This window comes from Arachis hypogaea, chromosome 4 (assembly GCF_003086295.3).
Source record: "Arachis hypogaea cultivar Tifrunner chromosome 4, arahy.Tifrunner.gnm2.J5K5, whole genome shotgun sequence".
Classification (NCBI taxonomy): Eukaryota; Viridiplantae; Streptophyta; class Magnoliopsida; order Fabales; family Fabaceae; genus Arachis; species Arachis hypogaea.
The window spans coordinates 9,681,203-9,702,864 of record NC_092039.1 but is presented as its reverse complement, the minus strand read 5'-3'; the positions used below and the strand labels follow the sequence as shown (position 1 = coordinate 9,702,864).

At 27.9% G+C, this 21,662-nt stretch overlaps 1 protein-coding gene and 1 long non-coding RNA gene across 2 annotated transcripts; both read right to left on the bottom strand.

Moving 5' to 3' along the window:
* Positions 1-3: 3 nt before the first annotated feature.
* LOC112796189 (uncharacterized) lies at positions 4-3,186 on the bottom strand. Its single transcript, XM_025838535.3, has 5 exons — positions 2,733-3,186; positions 2,083-2,295; positions 1,580-1,728; positions 1,420-1,488; positions 4-1,322 (listed from the first exon to the last, which is right to left on the bottom strand). The coding sequence occupies exons 1-5, from the start codon at positions 3,075-3,077 to the stop codon at positions 227-229; spliced, it is 1,872 nt and encodes a 623-aa protein (XP_025694320.2). The 5' UTR covers positions 3,078-3,186; the 3' UTR covers positions 4-226.
* Positions 3,187-14,423: 11,237 nt separating this feature from the next.
* On the bottom strand, positions 14,424-17,947 carry LOC112796188 (uncharacterized). The gene is made up of 2 exons (XR_003199049.3): positions 16,214-17,947; positions 14,424-14,664 (listed from the first exon to the last, which is right to left on the bottom strand). It is a non-coding gene; the product is annotated as an uncharacterized lncRNA (long non-coding RNA).
* Positions 17,948-21,662: the final 3,715 nt, after the last annotated feature.

Genomic DNA, 21,662 nt, shown 5'->3' with positions numbered 1-21,662 from the left:
GTGTAGCAGAAATTGTGACTCCCTCCAGATTCTAGATAACTGATGTAACTTTTTAGAGTTACAAGGATATATGAGTATCTATATACAAAGGTGGTTGTTTGTTACAAATGAAAGAATAGGCTAAACTAATCAATCATAGGACAATGCCTCAAAACCAATGCAAAATATTGACAATCCTCTATCCATGGAAATAAATTTTAAAGTTTTGGTTTCAATTCAGGCCCTCTCATGGGGTTTCTGGCTGAAGAGTGATGTCCTGAAAAACCTGCAATCTGTTTCTCCTTGTAAATGAAGAATCACTTTGAATTGCAGGCATTCTGCGGCTTTCCGAGTTTGAAGCCGAAGCTGAAGTCTTGCTTGCTGATTCTGGTCTTTGTTCAGGATTGAAACACAAAGACCGCCTCACGGTTGGATTCCTTGACAACATGCCATTCCCAGGTGGTTGTTGTTCACAGAGAATGTTTGAGTTAGCATTCTCATCATTGAACACCTCTCCACTATCCTTACCACCATAATTTGCATATGCTCCACTGAATAAATCATCTTGCTCTTCATTTTCTTCTTCTTCGGCTATGTCGGCCCAGCTCTTCTTCTCAATGGTCTTTACATTTGTAAAAGATTTCTCAGCAACAGAAGAGATTTCAGAATCCTGACTTTTGCCTGAGACATATGCCAAATTGCCATCCAAACCCACAAGAAGCGATTCTGATGGTTTAGATCTCTGGTTACTGCCATCTGCAGGAGGATTATCCAATGTCCCTGCTCTCCACATTCCATTGGGAGGTGCAGACAAATCATTTGGACTACCAAATGAAGATCTATGATCTGAATGGACATCTCCCCAAGTCTCCCTTTGATATCCATTATTACTGAATCCCCACGAACATCTTTTCGGCTTATTGAAAGGAACCTTTTGGTCTCTTTTTGCAGGATCTGGTGGAGACTTATACAACCTCCTCCTGGCATTAGATGCCTCCACCTCAGATGTTGAAGACCAATTTTCTGTCTTACATTTAGCCACTTCCCAGTTCCTTCCACCCAAGTCTCCGATATTTGGAGCCTTTTTCGGTTCAGCAACAGGACCATTTTGTGGAGAACACTGTGATACATTCCTTGCTGATGACGACAAAGACTCCATCTCACTCAGCATTTGTGTGGCACGTTCGTATGATTTGACGAAAGAATCATCCATCTTTCTGTTTTTTGTGGCAGTTGTCACTGCCTGAAGCAGAAATTTTGCTTCTGTAATCTTGTTCATCTGCATCAAACAGATTGCCAAGTTGCATTGCTTGTTCCTGTCAACCTCAAAAGACAGTGCTTTTCTGCAGAAACAAATATGGAAATCATTTCTTTTATCTTCAAAGGAAAAAAAAAAAAAAGAGTATAAAGGCAGTTTCAAGTCCATCTTTAAGAGCTAACCGATAATGTTCTTCGGCGATCTTATAGTCACCTCTCTGCAAGTAAGCCCAGGCCAAGTTCCCTAGTATCCTACATTAAGAGAGATTCATAGTCAGGTGTAAGGCCTCTATAAACTACATAAACAAAATGAAGAAACAGCATGTTTAAAAACAAAATGCACCTTGATATCTCTTGCTCTGCAGTTATTTGGATCTTCCTCCCCTGAGATCTTGCCTGTTTTGTTGACCTTCCCACAAAAGTGATACCATCTTCAATTTGCTTCAACTTGTGATGGAGCATGGCAATCTCTTCATCAACTCTCCCTGACCTCTGTACCAACATAACCAAATCTATTAAATGCAAGATGCAGAGAAATTCATCCAACACAAATGTTAGCTTACAACATATTGGTCTGAAAAGAATTCGCCATATTGCTTTATGCCTGTGTCCAAATTATGCACAGAACTAAACAACAAGGAAAAGTATATGGTAATTCCAAGAAATGCGTATTCATCAGTTACGAGAAGCATCCAAAGAGTTATTTAACAAAAGCATATCCATTATAAGACATGTGTGGTTCTTCCAAGAAATGCTTGCATTGACATTTTATCCAGTAGAATATTAGCTTCAGACAATGAATAATAAAAGCACCCAAAAAAGAAAGGGGGAAGAGTTCTGATTTACCTTGTAGAGTTCAACCAGGATGTTATCAAGAGATTCTTGGGATTCAGGAAGGCAGAGATGACGAAACGATTTAATAGCTTCAATTGCCTCATCAGACCTATTCAGCTGCTTCATAACTAAGGCCATGTCCTTCAAGGCACTTTCGACACGATCTCCAGCATTGATTGCTGCCCAAAACATGGAAATTGATCTAGCTGGATCCTTATCCACCAACTGCAAATCAAGGATTATAACTCATTTTTATCTCAGAAACCCCATGAAACAAAATTAACTGATAGAAACAAATCATCAAACACTTCATTAGCATTCTTCCAATCAAACTTATTGACCCCTAGGTAATCATTTTTAATGCCTTCTTCTGTCCCCAATTGCAAGTATTCCTTAGCTCTAATATGTCTCTCTTAAATCTCCTCTCCCCCCCCCCCTCCCCCTTCCCCCTTTTTCTTTAAACACATTCAAACAGATAAGAAAAAAAGAGGCAAAAAAAAAAACTTTCCCCACAATGGAAACTTCAACGCCAAGCAATCAATGGACTCTAGCAAAAAACATTGATATTCAAATTAATAAAACCAAAGAAAAAAAAAGTGCCAAATTCAATAAAGAAAGAAAACGGGAAATAAAACTTAAAAAAAAAAAAACTGTCAATTTACCTGAACTTGCTTAGCCTTCACGTAAGGTGAGTCCCCAGCAGGGACCTTGTGAATCACGTGAAAAAGATCATCTTTGTTCTGAGGATAAGAAGATGCTCCTACTGATGGTGATGGTGATGTTTTACTCTCTGACTCTGACAGTGCCATGTTCGGAGAACGCGAAGAAGAAGAATGCCTTGTCGTCCACGACGGCTGTGGCTGCGGTGGCGTCACAAAGCACCTCGCAGGAGAGCTTCTTTCAAACATCATTCTGAGAAAAGAAAGAAAAGAAAAACGGGATAATTTTCTCAGCAAGGATTTTCCCGGGAAAAAAGAAAGGTGAATTCTACTGTAAAGATGCAACATTTTATAGATGTACAGAAATGGTCCTGTGGATGACACGTGTCCCTGGTGTCTCCCACGAGGGAGCAGGCTGCTGTAGTGGGTTTACCTGGCTTGCATCCTTCGTTGCTTCATTTGTAGCCGATTTTATGAAAAAATAAAACCTTAAAGTTGAGGGATTTTCACCAAAAAAAAAGACAAAAGAGGGTTTGTACGTAGTAGTAAAAGTATATTAGAATTAGGTTATTTTAATTACCCAAAAAAAAAGAATTAGGTTATTTTCGTTACTTTTATTCTTTTAGAATATACTAAAATAAATTGCAATTTTAAGTTAAAATTGGAGGAAGGTCATTTTTATTTTCATTTTATGGGTTTTTTTATTTTTTTTTCAATTACACAAGTATGGAAAAAATATTTTTTTTTACATTTATTTAATAACAAGTAAGATCTATTTTTCATAAAAAATGTTAAATATATTCTTATATATGATTTCTTTTATTTTATTATATAGAAGTTGAATAAAAGGTGAAAGATAGAGAAAGATTTAGGAAGATCATTTATAAAATGATCAAATGAAATTTACATGTAACTAATCCTTTTTAAACATGATAGAATTTAACGATATCGTTTGATTTATATATTCAAATTTATCTAATATGATAAAGTGGTGCTATTGTTTTTTGTATTATATGTGTAATACAATTGAATTTACAAATAAAAAAAAATATCTCAATTGAATTAAGTTGGAATGAAACTATTACATGTTTTTAAGGAGGATGAGCCTTTTAATTTAACAATTTTTTATGATATTAATTTTATAATAAGATGAGGCAAGACATTGATATTTGATAAAAATAAAATAATATATTTAATTTTAAAATTTTTTTGAAAAAAAATTAATAATTTTAAAATAAAATTCTAAATCCATCACAAAGATTACATGGGTTTAAAAAAATTACGTGCATATAAAACATAAAAGTCTTAATAAATAATTAGAATTTAAATAAAATTATACATATATCTTTTATTAAAATTTGATTAACGTATGTCCTATTTAAATTTTTGTAAATTGCATAAATTAAGTTTAATTTGTATATATACATAAATCGAATCATACAAATTTTATTTATACTTAAAAGTTCGAATATATGTAAATCGAATTGTGTGCGTGGATTTAAGAGTGAAAAAGAAAAAAGAAAAAAAAAAGAAAAGAAAAAGAAACGCTAGCAATGAGCAATGATGATTGCTGTAAGATGGAAAGTGAAGAAGAATAATAGAAGAGAAGAAAGAAAAAGTGAAAAGAAATCGGAGAGGAAAAAAATTGGAAATGGAAAACTAGCCGTTTTTTTTTTGGTCAAGTAAACTAGCCGTTTTATAATTACTAGCCGTTGCGGTTATTGGGCCAAAATTGCAGGTGTGGCAGGTTTAAGATATTGGGCTTTATGGCCCAAACTATAGTTTTTTGTTAATCATGTATCAACCATAGTAAGTATATATATTCACGTCCAAAAAAAAAAAAAAAGTAAGTATATATATTCAAGTCAATCAATTTAAATTAGTAGAATGATTAATTTATTTATTCGTTTAAATAAATGTCAGAAATTTAAATTTCACATATAATAATTTATTAGCCAATAATAAACTCTTAAATAAAATTTATATTTACAACGAATTAGTCATTATTTTATCAAATTAAAAAATGCTAAACAACCAAAAAAATATATACTAAAATCAATTATCAAATAAAATATATATTAAAATATAAAATACATACTAAAAATAAATTAACTATGCATATATACTAATTGGCGTGAGGGCAAAACGATATGGCTAAATTCTAAATCATTGAAAATCATTGGTTACTTTTTTTTTTCAAAATACATTATGGCTTAAATAATTGACTATAGTATACAATGGAATTTACTAATTAAAAATTCTTAGTTATTGAAATTGGAGGATTTGCATTATGTAGAATTTGTCAATTTTGTGGAATAATGTTCATACCCTAACCCAATAGTAAAAGCCCAGATCCAAATAAAAGGTCTAATCCCACGGATTGAGCCTCACCCGGCATCGACCTTCGTCTTACGAAGTCGGCACTCACCACGACTTGTTCTAAAGAAGTCGGGAACGAGGATTAGCTGACAGATAAGCACTCATTCAGATGGGTAACTGCCCCTAAAATCTCTCTAACCACTTCCAGTATCCATATCTTAACCTCCCCAAGATAAAGGGACGGTTAACACCCTAAAAAAGTGGCACTACTTCAACGGTGGTTATTGGTTCACCACTATAAATACACTGACATTCCTCAGGTATCTCTAAGGTCTAATACTCTCTAGACCTGCTCACAGTCTTGCTGATTTAGGCATTGGAGTGTCTTTGCAGGTACCACCCCCCATTCTTTCACATACACAACTCGGAGGCGGCTTCATGGCGTAAACCAAGTCGGAGACCACACTCCTCCAACGCTTAAGCTTCACAAATAAGTCCAACCACTGTCCGGTTCTAGGTAACCCCCGGAACAAAATATATCTACGTTACAGAATTTGGTTGACAATATCAGCGTCTTCGACTCTATATACTAGTGAAAATTTTTGGGTGATATATTTAAGTTAAATAATTTAATTAATTATATATATATATGTGTTGCTCATAAACAGGTGTTCATAAATAAGCATGCAAAATGGCTCGTACCAGTGAATTGGTTCGTGACTTAAAACAAAACAAAAAAAAAAGAAAACTAACAATCGAAACTCAATCAGAGAGTTACTTATGCAATAAATGTTAATTACAATGTCAGATATACAAAATAAAATAGATTTGAAAGTTAGTTACATGTAATTATGAATATTATGTATCTTTTAATTTTAAAGGTAAAACGTATGAACTTAAAGCATACGAGTAAAGTATTGTTTTTGTTCTCGATGTTTGGGATAAATTTTAAAATTGTTCATAACGTTTCAATCATCATATTTACGTCCTTAACGTTTTAAAATTGACTCAATGTTGTCCTACCGTTAGGGATCCGTTAATAAAATTAACGGCGGGATAAAATTGAGACGATTTTGAAACGTTAGGGACTTAAATAGGACTAAAACGTTGGGAACAAAAACGATACATAGAAATAAATTTTAATTTTATTCTTCAATAATATCAATTTTTACTGTACATAGTATTCAATTATTTTTAATCATATTTACACTTAATCATCTTATTTTTATTCTAAATAAATTTATTTTTTTAATTTTACACTTAAAGTAATGTATTTTTTTATAAATAAATAAATTTTATACTTTTATTCTAAATAAATAATGTAATGTGATTAGAATGAAAGTGTAAAACTATAAAAAAATATAAGTAATGTGATTAAGTAATGAAAGTAAAATTACATTATTTATTTAGAATGAAAATATAAAATTTATTTATTTATAAAAAAATTATATTACTTTAAGCGTAAAATTATAAAAAAATTAATTTATTTAGAATGAAAATAAGGTGATTAAGTGTAAATATGATTAAAAATAATTAATATTATGTAAAGTAAAAAATTGATATTATTGAAGAATAAAATTAAAATTTATTTCTATGTATCGTTTTTGTCCTCAACGTTTTAGTCCTATTTACGTCCCTAACGTTTAAAAATCGTCTCAATTTTGTCCCACCGTTAATTTTATTAATGGATCCCTAACGGCAGGACAACATTGAGTCAATTTAAAAACGTTAGGGACGTAAATAGGATGATTGAAACGTTAGGGACAATTTTGAAATTTACCCCAAACGTTGGGGACAAAAACAATACTTTACTCTAAAACATATAAATAAGGTGTTATAAGTTAAAAACAAAAGGTTAACTACTAAAAACGTCTCCGAATTATTCAAACGCTGACAGAAATGCATCTGAATTTTACTATCGATAAAAATACCTTTAAATAATTTAAAAATATAACAATAATATTCAACAGTAAATATATATTTTCAAAAAATATCTTAGTGATTGAATTTTGATGTAATTTCTTACAAGAATAATTAAAAAAATGAGATATTATTATTCTTAAAATTTGATAATTTTTTCTAAGTATATATTTTTTTGTGATTTTTTAAAAATATTATTAGTTGTTAACAAAAAAATTATAAAAAAATATATACTCAACGAAAAATCACCAAATTTTAAGGATACTAATATCTCTTTTTTTAATCATACTTGTAAAAAATTGAATCAAAATTCAATTTCTAGTATATTTTTTGAGAAATACATATTTAATATTATATATTCTTGCAAAAAAAATTAACATTAAATATGTATTTATCAAAAAATACATTAGAGATTGAATTTTGATGTAATTTTTGTAAAAATAATTTTAAAAAATGATATATCATTATTCATAAAATTTGGTGATTTTTTGTTAAGTATATATTATTTGTGATTTTTTAAAAGTATTATTGGTTGATAACAAAAATAATTATAAAAAATTATATACTTAACAAAAAATCACCAATTTTTATGTATAATAATATATTATTTTTATAATCATGCTTACAAAAAATTGTATCACAATTCAATCTCTAAAGTATTTTTTGAAAATATATATTTACTATTAGGTATTGTTGTTGTGTTTTTTAAATTATTTAAAGACATTTTTATCGATAATAAAATTCGGGTATATTTTTATCAGCGTTTGAATAATTCAATAACGTTTTTGGTGGTTAACCCTAAAAACAAACGGAAAAACTTTGACAGTGTCACTTGTGTCATACAATAATATATTCTTATAAATAAAAAAATTACAAAAAAATTTATAGTAGAATGATTATTATATTATAAATCATGTCATTACATATATTAAATTTGTTTATAAATAAATACACATAAAAAAATAAGGCAGTTTAATATCATATTTTATTAGAGTTAGTGTAATTTTTAATATTTTGAAAACTTGTGTGACTGTGAATAATTTTATTGAGTGAATCAATTTGTTTAAAATTTTTAACTTTTTTTTAATATAGACTTCGTGTTAAAATCCAATTCAAATGTTATACTACCACAAAATAGATCTATAACTATTTATATTTGACAAAAATCATTATCGAAATCCAAAAAGTTGGTAAAAAGATTAAAACTACACTTATCATGATTATTTAATATTATACCTTATTAAAGCCCTAAAATTTTTTAAAATCGAAAGAAAAAAAAAGTAGGCTCGTTAATTTAGATATGTCAGTTATATGTGTGTTATGCGCTGATATGAATTATGGGAATGCTATATATAAATGTGGAATAGTCTTTAGCTAAAATTTGGTAGAAGAAATCAAACCATTCGAGTTCTATGAACAAAAAATTGAATAACTAAATTGAATGGTCCGAATTATAAAGAATGAAAATTTTAAATTTTAGGAGTAATTAATCGGACCGTCCGATTATATTTTTTTTTTAAAAATCAAAATAAACCCTCCAGTTAGGCTTTTTATTTTTTTTATTTTTTTAAAATTAAAATGGATCCTTCGAGTTCTATTAAAGTACCCCTACACCACGTACAAAAAAAGCATTTCTCTTCTCTATAATATTATATCACCCTATCCTCTCTTCCATAATAAAAATAAAAAGCGAAGAAAAATATACCTTATTAAGGAGGGATAAAGACTAGTAAGAGTATTTGTTATACACTAGAAAGTAGTCATGGTGTGCAGTTGAATTTTTATTTAGTGGTAAGCTCCAACCATACTAATGTCGTTGATTCTTGATCGGCACTTTTTTCAATTACATGAGCTCCCTCCAATATTTAGGACGTGAATAAGTGAAAAAATAGTTACAACAGAAAATGAATTAAAATTAATGATAATTAAAATATATAATTACGATTAATCATTATTGCAATAGTATATAGGAAAGGAAAATAAAATGACAAAGAAATATTATTCCGTAACAATAATGGTAATGGGATAGGAATAGAATGTGATACGGTAAGCATCCTAATATTAAATAGTATATTGATACGTGAGCATTTTTTATTTTTTTTTTAATGAATTTATATTTAAATTGTGGAGTTTAATCAAAAATTAATTATTTTTTAGTCATTATGGATACTATTTTGAGTCTTGTGCAATTCTGTTTATTTTAGGTAACATTCGGATGGATTTAATAGAGTTTATGTAGAAAAATAGAAGGAAGCGAATGATGCTGTAAACTCTGACCTCTCTGCATTCTAACCTGAATTACTCGAGTTACAGAGGTCCAATTAACGTGATTCTAGTGACATTGAAAAACTAATTTTCAGAATTTTCCAATGATATATGATAGTCCATACTTCTTCTCCATCAATTCTGCAATGGTGACACCTAACTTGGCGCCCATCAATTTCATTCATTTATCTATAGCAGCTAAGGTGGCGCCTAACTTGAGATTTGGCACCTAACTTGAGAAATCTCAAGTTAGGCGCGAGAACAAAGGGAAAGCGTGAAAAGGAGTCTGCCAAAGCTTTCTCAAATTAGGCGCCAAACACAACATCAACATGCACAAGTGGTTCGGCTCTCTTCAAGTTAGGCGCGCGCAATCCTCACTCAAGTTAGGCACAGCAACACGCAAAACACTCCAAATTGGTGCTGCCTCCCCCAGGCATTTCTCAAGTTAGGCGCCACTCCTAGAGAAAGCCATGGTCCCCACGTCCGAGCTTATGACGGCACCGAAGATTTTATTCTGTTTTTATTCTGATTAAAACCCTTATTTTAATTACAAATAGGAAAAGATATTATTGAGTTTTAGTAAATATAATTTACATTAATTAGGAATGGATAAAAAAGAGAAAAGAATCAACCCTTCCGAATCTTCTCATTTCTTCTCTTCGACCTCATTCCGCAATTTACAGCTTTTAGAGTCCTTGTTTTCTCTCTGAATCATGAGCAACTAAACCTCCACTGTTAAGGTTAGGAGCTCTGTCTATTGTATGGATTGATATTATTATTTTTCTATTTTAATTCATGTATTAATTTATATTTCAAGAATTGTTTTCATTCTTTATCTTATGAATTTGGGTGGAACGGAAGTATGACCCTTGCTCTAATTGAGTTCTTCTATAACTTGAAAAAACTCTTTACTTGAACAACTGCTTGAAAACAATTTCTCTTAAACTACTAATTATCTGGACTTAATGAAATACGTGACATATAATCCTCTTATATTTGGGTAATTAGGATTTCTGTGGTATATAAACTAGAATTGAACTTCACCCTCTAATTGGAATCAAGTGATCAAGGAATTGGCGGTTGATGAAGGTTAATTAGAGGAGACTAAAAAAGTCTAAGGAATTAGGGTTTAGTCACATATAGTTTGCCATGAATTGAATCTTGCATGATTAAAATAGTTAGTAAGAAAAGTCAATCTGAAAGATAAATACCTATGAAGCCTTAACTGTTTCTTCTATATATATTTTACAACTCGTTTACTGTTTACTTTCTGCTTTACCAAATTTACTATTTAATGAAATTGAACCCTCAAACACTATTTTCTGTTTATCTAACTAAATAATTCACTCAATCATTATTGTTTAATCTATCAATTTTCGTAAAATTAACTCTCATTTACTTAAAATACTACTTAGTACAACCCAATACATTTACTAATTAACTTTTGAGTTATACACATATTATTATGATCAGCATGTGGAACTGTGGAAATATGTGATAAACAATGAGATAAGCGAGGGTGACAATAATTTCACGTACTTAAAAGTTACATAAATAAAATTAATTTTAGAAATTTTTGACTGGTTATAACTGAAAATTTTTAATTCCCAAACATTTTTCTTTCTTTCTTATGTGTCCTTTACTCGAAGCACTCCTACTATATTAAAGGGTTTTGCATTTTTTCCCCTTTTTTTGGGTTGAGGCATTGTATTATTGTTTTGATATAAAAGGTTGCACTTTTAATTTGTTGTTTCCAATCAAATTGTTTGTTTCGTTTAATTTTTCTTCCATGTGTTTTATTTTGTTTCTATCACTTTTAAATTTTGGCTCTGATATAATGGTAAAAAAAAAAGTAAAAAAAAATATGTTAATACGATCAAGCTCGCATGTGTTAGCATATTTAAGTTAGAGGTGGCAATGGGTAGAGTAAGGTAGGGTTTGAAGCCAATCCTAACTCTATCCGCGGGTTGAGATTTTTATATAAACTCAATCCTATCCTATTCCCGGGTTGAAGATATCTCAACCCTAACCCTACCCGGTCGTAACCCGCGGGTACTCGACCCTACCCGCGGATTACAAAAAAAGATGCAATATTATTAGATAATTTGATGATAATTTAAAATAGAACTGATTTTTATGTAAAAAAAAATTATTAAATTATCAATTAATGATCTTCTTTTAATAACTAAGGATCTTTTACATTTAGTGAGAGGTCTTTAGTTCAACATCCACTTAGAACATATTTTTATATAAGTATATAACATATACATATATAGGGTGCGGGTTGGTCGGATAGGGTTGAGGCTCAACCTGCACCCTATCCGACCCGCACGAAAACCCTACCCACACCCTACCCTACCCGCTGCGGATTGGGTTGGCAACCCTACCCGACCGGGTGGGATCAGGTTGGGTACCCGCGGGTAGGATACATATTGCCACCCCTAATTTGAATATATAGTATCTTTTAGGTTGCGTTTGTTTTTTAGAACAGGACATAACACTGAGAATAGGATAGGACAAAACATCGATAAACAGAGACAAAAAATTTTGTATTCTTGTATTCTGTTTGGTGATAAATTAGAACAAATGATGAAAATTCAATTTATTTTTATTTTTTTATTAAAAAAATTTGAGATAAAAAATATAATAATAAAAAATATAATTATAAAAATTAATAAGAATAATAAAAGAAAAAATAAAAAATAAGTTGTGTCCCTTATTAGTGTCTCCGTGTCTTTTTTATCATAATAAATACAAAATATACTAATTTAATGTCTTTAAACACATTATCTTTATCCATGTCTCCTCTACTAAATACAATCATATATCTCAATATCTCTATCCACAAACGCAACCTTAGAAAAAATCTATGCAAGCAAAAGTTGGAAATAAAAAACTTTCTTACACCTCCTTTTCTGGTCTATATCAACATCAACAATGTTCTTTTGCAAAGCACTACATATCACACCTAATTTTACAGCATATAACCATGAACCATACACACTAATTGTATACTTAGCTTCCTCAAGAGCTATCTACACACCATTATTAGTATTTACTTAGCATTTTCTAGTTGAGGGATGCTTACATGCACCCATATTATTTATTTATTTATGATTAATGCTACATGACTAATAAATATGATTAAATTTTGCCAATATTAGACCAATAATAATTTATATCTATTTTTATAAAAATTTTACATAAAAAAAATATATAATTTGAATATATATTTATCAGAATTTGCATACATAAATTAATACAGCTTGTACTCATATTTTTAAGAGTTTACACATATGAATTAGTAAAATTTATTTGTTTAATATAATTTAATATTTATACTAGTCAAATAATAACTAAAAATACTAAAAATTACTAATATCCAAAAATTTCTTTTATACAACTAAAAATATTTATAACATGAGAATTTTGTAACAAAATATAAAGAGTCAAATTTTAAAGTGATTTTTGAACTTGCAATCGAGTCTCGAATTTGCCTATAATTTTAAAATTGTCCCAAATTTATTTCTGAACTTAATATTCCAAAATATCTTTCAGGATGTTACGAGCAATGGTATAACATGTTGCAATATAATTCCAGTATTAAAATTTTGGATGTTAGATTTGTTAAATTTAGATGTTATATTTGTTGAATGAGAAATGCTAAATGCCATAAAAAATTTATTATTTTTAACCATCATTTTTAGCTATTAATTAGATTTTTTTTAGTTTAGTAATTCAATAATGAGAAAATACAGAGAAAAACCTTTCTTTTTTAACAACCTAAATAATAGGTTAAAAAATTAATTTTAATTTTAAAAATTAAATCTTGAATTAATTAAATATAATCTTGTTAGTAGTTCTGAAATACGGCTCATTGTTTACGTTGTTCACATTTCTCATTATTTATTTAGCGAGATTATTTAATAATATATTTTAACTCACACTTTTAAATATTAATAACTAATTAATAACCAAAAATATTTGATGGACCTCTAACCATCTGAATGAATTTTAGAAGTTAATTTATATTTTGTATTGACTAAAAATTAATTTATATGTGTACAACAACAACAATAACAACAACAATAATAATAATAATAATAATAATGTAATGAAAGACACTATTTTTATATTATTATTTATATTTATTATTTTATATATTTAAGTGTGTGAGCTTTAAATTAAATATATACATGTACAAATATCTATATGTTAGAGTAAATGAATATTTGATTATACATCTAGAACTAAGAAAATAAATGTAATTCTAAAATACATGTACGATTATCTATATGCAATTAAGTAGAAAATAAAGATTTTGGCTGTTTTGGGCTGAATTTTTTTATCATCAAACATTTTTCATATTTTATATATAGTATATTTATTTTTTCAATGTGGGTTGTTATTTTTTTTTATTTTTTTTTAAAAGTAAAGATTTTGGCTGTTTTGGGCTGAATTTTTTTATCATCAAACATTTTTCATATTTTATATATAGTATATTTATTTTTTCAATGTGGGTTGTTACTTTTTTTATTTTTTTAAAAGTCTAATATTTAAACACCTAATTTCTCGTATATTTAGAAATTCTTGTGTGGTTTTTATTCTGACATATGAATTTCATTTTTTTAAAGATTGAGTTAGATGTTAGACCGTAACTTATTGGTATAAAAAATATTATTTATATAATTATATTTAAATAAATTCCACAAATTTTTCTATATATTTTTTTGTGACCATTATTATGATTAAGCCTAATTATTTGCAGTCTATTCATGTGATCACATGCCTTTGTTGAGTAATTTATTTTTGCTTTTATATAAATATTCCATTATAATAAAAAAATATTATTTGTACACTAAAATTAACTATTAAAATTAATTATTTATTAATATATTTATTTATAAATAAATGTCTAATTTAATTTATTTTTAATGTGTATTTATATTTTAGTATATATTTTATATTGATAACTGATTTTAATGATTTGATTTTGGTGTACACTTATTATAAAAAAAGTTGTTTTCAGACTTGCCATTTAGACAATTTTGCTTTATATTTGAGTAGATGTATGTGACTTATTAGAGAAGTAGAAAATGACGTTCACTTGCATTCCAGCTAACGATTTTTCTTCTTTTACCCAACATACAAGGACTGTGAGATTTCTCAAAGCCCTAGGAAATGGAAATGTAGTAAGTAATGTTTGCCTTATAGTTGTGCAAATTACCAACAAGTCTGTTTCATTTATATTATGAGTATATATTGTTTGTGGTGTCCTCCACATTCACTATCATCATCGACACCAAAATCACTCTCACTTCTCTTACTCACCACACTTTCTCCGTCGGTCGTCACTCGTCACTCTATCTCCTCGCCTCTGCTTCCGTCTGTGTCGTCCCGGCCGCCTTGGCTCCGAGCCGCCGTGCCTCGCCTGAAAACCAAAGAAACTTATCATTAACCGCGTTTCTGCAAGAAACATTCAATAGCAACACGAATCACTTATAAACCTCGATCTCACAATAACGGTAGAAACAAAACCTTAAATCGAAGCCGTGGTTGTTACGGCGATGACAAGAAAAAACAAGGCTGGAATGAGAACAGAAACCACACAGTAGTCTTCGTGTTCGTCTTCCTCATCTCATCATCTTCCTCGTCAAAAGAGAACCAGCAAGCTCCACCATCACGAATCGCATCAACAGGTGATTGTCTTTCTCTCTTGCAACTCTGTCTTTTTGTTATTAAATGCGTCTTTGGACTTTGGATACCAGTAAGATTTTTTTTTAATTTAATGTACTTAAAAAAAGTATTTTTTTTTTAAAAAAGTTATAATGTTTATTTTCATATTTTAACATACATATTAAATAAATATAAAAATATTTTATATTATTATATCTAAATATAATTGATAAATAAAAAATATTTTAATATTTTTACCGTCTTTGATTTTATAGAATAGAAGATGACTAAAAAAATATTATTATTATAATAACTGGACATATAATTTGTAATGATGGAAAAATTATGTATAAAATTATCATAATAGACTCTTCTGGAATTGAATTAAATGGAATGCCTAAAGTTATAAAAAAATTTAAAAAATGAAAATTTTCTTTCATATTTCTTCATTCATAAAAAAAAATCACATGTGCCAACCTCGCTCCCAGGCAATTAAAATATTCATCAAGTATTATTGCTGTTAAAATACTCCCATGCACCATTGCATCATTTCATATATTACTATAATAATTCATAAATAATAACCATTGAGTTCAGCAGAAACTTTATCTCCTATTCCAATGTTGTATGTATGTTTTCAAAATAAAAAAACGTGTGACAATCTAGGATAAATATAGCTCCTAATAAGTCCGATAACTTATTAAATTATTATATTAGGAGCTATATTTCTTGAAACGGTTCCGTTATGTTACCAACAATATATCTGTCAATTTCTGTCAACTCTTATTTATAATTGTATTTCATGAAAGTGTGTTCGTGAATGTGTCTAATAAAAATGTCTTTTTTATAACTGTGTTTAATAAAAGTGTCTTTATAGATATATTTTCTGGATGTGTCTCTTTATATATGTATGTAAAGTATATTAATTACTAGACACATCTATGAACACACTTCTATAAAATACAAATATAAATAAGAGTTAATAGAAGTTGACGAATAATACGTTAGTACCTTATACTTTTCCTTCTTGAAATGAGTTTAGAATATTATGTTGATCTAATTAGCTTGCATTAATATCCGATAACTTATTGTTAGAAATTAAATCTAAGCACAAGACGGAGTGATACAACGATATAATATCTTAATATTACAGAAAAATGGTATACGAGCCTCAAGAAAGGAAAAACAAGAAAGAGAACAACAAATTAAATCAATTAGTTTTATGTACAAAAACAATTAGCAAAAGCAATAGCAGCAAAAGTCCAGTATAAACAATTAATTAAAAATAATTAAAAAAATCTCACCTATAGCAATAGCAGAAAGTCGCCGTGTGCAGAGCAAGCTGCCGATGAGAGAGAGAACATAGAGCAGAGTCTGCAGAGAAACTAATACGATGATGAAGAAGCACGAGGCGGAGGCAGAGACAGGCAAGACACGACGGATCAGAGCCAAGGCGGCCAAAACGACATAGTCGGAGGAGGTCAGACGCAAAGAAAACAGAGGCGAATAAACACTGACGGACAGCGAGATTGAGGTAACTAAGAGGAGTGAGAGCAATTTTGGTAATTTTGGTAGTGATGATAGTGGTTGTTATTATGACTCATGAGCTTAACATGGTGAAAGTGGTAAATGTAGAGGACACTATAGACAAGATAATGAAGATACAAAAGCTACTAATGTTATCGGTTCGTTTTTTAGATTTTAATTGCACCAATTACATTTTTAAGATTAACAAAAATTCACTATGTTAATCCTTGACTCATTTTTCATTAACGACATGATGACATGGCTTAATGATGTGGTTTGCTAATGACACATGTCATTTTATGATTTAGCCACATGTAATAGTATGATCATGCGTTGACCAGTGACACATGGGCTGATGTGGATGGTTGTGCCACGTGTCATAATGCTATTTGGTCACGTGTCATCCATTATATCATCATTGTAGATCACCAAATTAATCCCTCACTTTGCATTGACTCATTTTAGTCCCTGAAATGAATGTCGTGCCCCAAACTAGTCCCTTCACTAGTTTTTTTCCTTTTTTCTATAAATTTAAAATTCTCAATATCTTTGAATCCATTAATTTCAATTCTATTTTTTCACATGTTATCTAAATACAAGTGCTTTTATAAAATATTTTTTCTTTTGCGGGTATCTCTAACCGCCGTCTTGGAGTTGATGTGAAGACATTTCAAGCACCTCACTACCATCTCCGACTTCTTTCGAAGATGGTAGTGAAAGTACTTGAAGTGCCTTCAATCTAGCTCATTTACACACAACAGAAACGTGTATTTCATAAAAATTGAAAAAATGTGTATTTTAATTCTTAATTTTTTGTTAAAAATACATGTTTTTTGATAAAAAAAATTGTCTAATCAATCATATAATTCCTTTTTTATAATAACATATTTATATATTACAAAATTTATCAATGTTAAATTATTATAAAAAAATTATATAATTAAAACTAACATCTTAAAATTTTTTATAAAAACACTTGTATTTAAACGATATGTGAAAAAATAGAATTGAAATTAGTGCATCCAAGATATTAAAAATTTTAAATATTTTTAAAAAGGAAAAAAATTTGTGAAAGGACTAGTTTGGTGCACTACATTCAATTTTAAGGACTAAAATGAGTCATTTAATGCAAAGTGAGTGACTAATTTGGTGCATCTACAATGATGGCATAATGGATAACACGTAGACGAATACGGTTGTGACACGTGGCACAAATAGACACGTGCCAAATAGCATTGTGACACGTGGCACAACCATCCACATCAGCATGTCACGTGTCACTGGTCAACACATCATCATACCATTACACGTGGCTAAATCATAGAGTGACACGTGTCACTAACGGCCACGTCATCAAGCCATGTCATCACGTCGTTAATGAAAAATGGGTTAAAGATTAATATGGTGTATTTTTGTCAATATTAGAGACGTAATTGATACAATTAGAATTTTAGGGACGATTTTAGTGTACGATGCCAATCTCAGGACTATTTTAGGGTTTAACTCAATGAAACATACTCCTTAAACTTTGTTTGGATAGAGAAAAAAATAAAAAATAAAAAATAAAAATATTTGTGTTTTATTTAAATAAAAAATAAATAATTTAAAAAAATTATAATAATATAAAATTATATTAATATTTTTATAATTAAATAAAATATAAATATTTTTATTTATTTATATTTTATTATATTTTATAAATATTATAAAAATATTATAATTTTATATATTTAATTTAAATTATTTATCTAATACATATATAATGTTTAAATGTAAATTTTTATTATAATGATATATTAAAATTATTAAAATTAAATTTATATTAATAATTATTAATAATAATAAAATTATAAATAATATCGTAAATATACAAAAGATAATATTTTTTATTTTCATATTTATAATGAGTAAAAAAATTTTTTTTAATAAGATACATACAAATTTTTTTTTATATTTTTTTGTATCAAAACAAAAAATAATAAAATTTTAAATTTATTTTTTTTATTTTCTTTTAAACCAAACACCATGTAAGGCAAGCACTACTACATTTCTATTTCGTGGGTCTTTCAAAAATCTGTACATGTTAGGTAAAAGAAGAAAAACCATAGCTGGAATCTAAATAAATGTCATTTTCTACTTTTCTAGTAAATCACACCTACTCAAATATCAGCAGAAAGTAAAATTGCCTAAATGAGAAGTTTGAATTTAAATTTTTTTACTATAATCGGATATTTATATAAAAACAAAAATAAATTATACAACCAAGATATGTGAATAGACTGGAAATAACTAACCATAGTTATAATGGTCACAAAAAAGACATCTACAATTTGAACCAAATCCAATTAGACATCTACAAACAATGAATAAATGTTGATGCTTATACACCTAATTTAATTTTACACTTTTTACTTTTTCTTCCTTTTTTTTATCTTGTTCCTTCCATATTAGTTAATTAACCACATTGGAAATATATGATATGTGTGTATGTATAACACACAATAAGCATATAGCCGATTTCATTCATCTTCTTCATTTCTTTATGTATTACAAAATAACTATATATTAGTATTATTACTCTAGAATAAGAAAAATTTTTATTTTTCTATGTGATTAGTTTTAAGTTTCAAGATATCTTAAATTTTAATTAACATGCATTATTGGCTATTATTGTTGGATAAATAAATAGGTAATGAATAGTGATAATAAGTCATTCTATCCAATAAAGTAGTATATGTTTATATACTTTTATAAAATTGTCATGTTATAATATAAATCTTTAGTTGAATAAAAGAGAAATAATTTTTGAAAATCAATAATTTTTAATATTTTTTATTTTTATTGACTAGCATAAATATTAAATTACGTTTAATAAATAATTTTTATTAATTTATGTGTACAAATTTTATAAAAATACAAATATAAATCGTATTAATTTATATGTATAAATTTTAGTAAATATAAGTCCATATTATTTTTTATATATAAAATTTTTATAAATATAAATATAAATTATTACTAAATTACTAACTAACTGTTGATAAAAAATAATAATATTTATTATAATTATATAATATTACTCGTTAATAAATTAGAACATACATACAATATAAAGATTCCTTAGTCAAGCCCATAAGCTCGTACATGCTTCTGTCCTACTATATATTAAACCTATAATAATTGGCGTGAGGGCAAAACGATAATGGCTGAATTCTAAATCATTGAAAATTTTGTATTAATAAGTATTCATATACTTAATTAACTACTTAAATGAATCAAATGATTTTTATATATTGTTTTCTGTTGTCTTTCACATATTTATCTAGCTTCCTTCTAAATAAAATACTGAACTCTTTAAATACACATTATACTATAATCGGTATAATGATAATGACTTTAAGTAATAGCAGGACAGCTTTCATTTTCAGTCTTTTTCTTTTTTCCGTGTCCTTTACTCCAACCACTACTCCTGCTATGTATACTAAAGGGTTTTGCACTTTTGTCGTTTCCAATCAGATTCTTTGTTTCGTTTAAGTTTTCTTCCATGTTTTAATTTTGTTGTTTCTACCACTTTTAAATTTTAGCTCTGAAATAAGCCATGGTAAAAAAAAAAAGTAAAAAAGAGAGAAGATCAGATCTGTTAATAGGATCAATTCACATGTGTTAGCATATTTGAATATATAGTGTCTTTTAGAGATAATCTATGCAAGCAAAAGTTAGAAATAAAAAACTTTCTTACACTTTCTTTTCCTGTCTATATCAACAATGTTCTTTTGCAAAGCACTACATATCACACCTAATTTTACAGCATACAACCATGAACCATACACACTAATTGTATACTTAGCTTCCTCAAGAGCTATCTACACACCATTAGTATTTATTTAGTATTTTCTAGTTAATTGATGCTTACATGCACCCATATCATTATTTATGAGTAATGCTATATCATCAATAAATATTATTATTTTTGTCAATATTTAACTAGTAATAATTCAGATTCATATTTATAGAGATTTTGCAAATTAAAAAATATATAATTTATATTTATATTTATCAGAATTTATATATATGAATCAATAAAGTTTGTATTTATATTTTTTAAAATTTGTACACATAAATTAATAAAATTTATTTTTTAAAAATAATTTAATATTTATATTGGTAACATGATAACCAAAAATACTAAAAATTATTACTCCAAAATTTTTTTTACACTACTAAAAAGATTTATAACATGACATTTTTATAAAAATATATAAATTTATAGTAGTTTATTGGATAAAATGACTTATTATCACAATCCATCTATTTATTCAACAATAATAATCAATAATGCATATGTTAATTAAAATTCAAGATATCTTGAAGGTTAAAACTAACCTGATGGAAGAATAAAATTTTTTTTATTCCAGAGAAATAATACTAATACATAGTTATTTTGTAATACATGAAAAAATGAAAAAGGTTAATGAAATCCGCTATATGCTTGTGTGCTATACATACACACATATCATATATTTCAATGTGATTAATTGACTAAGATGAAAGTAACAAGATAAAAAGAAAGAGAAAGAAAAAGTAAAAGATGTAAAATTAAATTAGGTGTGTATAAGCATCAACATACATTTGTTCCTTGTTTGTAGATGTCTAATTAGATTTTATATATAGTATATATATATTTTTTTAAGTGGGTTGTTACCATTTTTATTTTTTTTAAAACCTAATATTTAGATACCTAATTTTTCGTATATTTAGATATTTTTATGTGATTTTTATTCTAATATATGAATTTTGTTTTTTTCTTTAAGATTGAGTTAGATGTTAGACAGCAGTAATTTATTGGTATAAAAAATAGTATTTATATAATTATATTCATGTTGATTCTATTTTTATATATCCACTTTGTGATGATTATAACTAGGGTTAGTTATTTGCAGCCTATTTACATGTTTTTGTTGTATAATTTACATTATCTTTATATAAATATCCGGCTAGGTTATAGTCAAAAGTTTGAATCTAGACTTCCCGTTTAGGCAAATTTACTTTCTGCTGATATTTAAGTAGGTGTACTATAACTTATTATTAGAGTAGTAGAAAATGACATGTATTTGATTCCAGCTATAGTTTTTCTTCATTTAGCTAACATGCAAGGAAGGTGATATTTCTGAAAGCTTGTTCATTTATGATCTGGTACCTGGTAGCATAGCATAGCGTTAGCGTTAG

Excerpts from the sequence above, each read along its gene's own strand:
- LOC112796189 (XM_025838535.3), bottom strand. The coding sequence starts at position 3,077 with ATGTTGCATCTTTACAGTAGAATTCACCTTTCTTTTTTCCCGGGAAAA. Across the intron at positions 2,296-2,732 it reads TGAAGGCTAAGCAAGTTCAG|TTGGTGGATAAGGATCCAGC; the intron begins GTAAATTGACAG and ends CTTGATTTGCAG. Across the intron at positions 1,729-2,082 it reads TCCTGGTTGAACTCTACAAG|AGGTCAGGGAGAGTTGATGA; the intron begins GTAAATCAGAAC and ends ATGTTGGTACAG.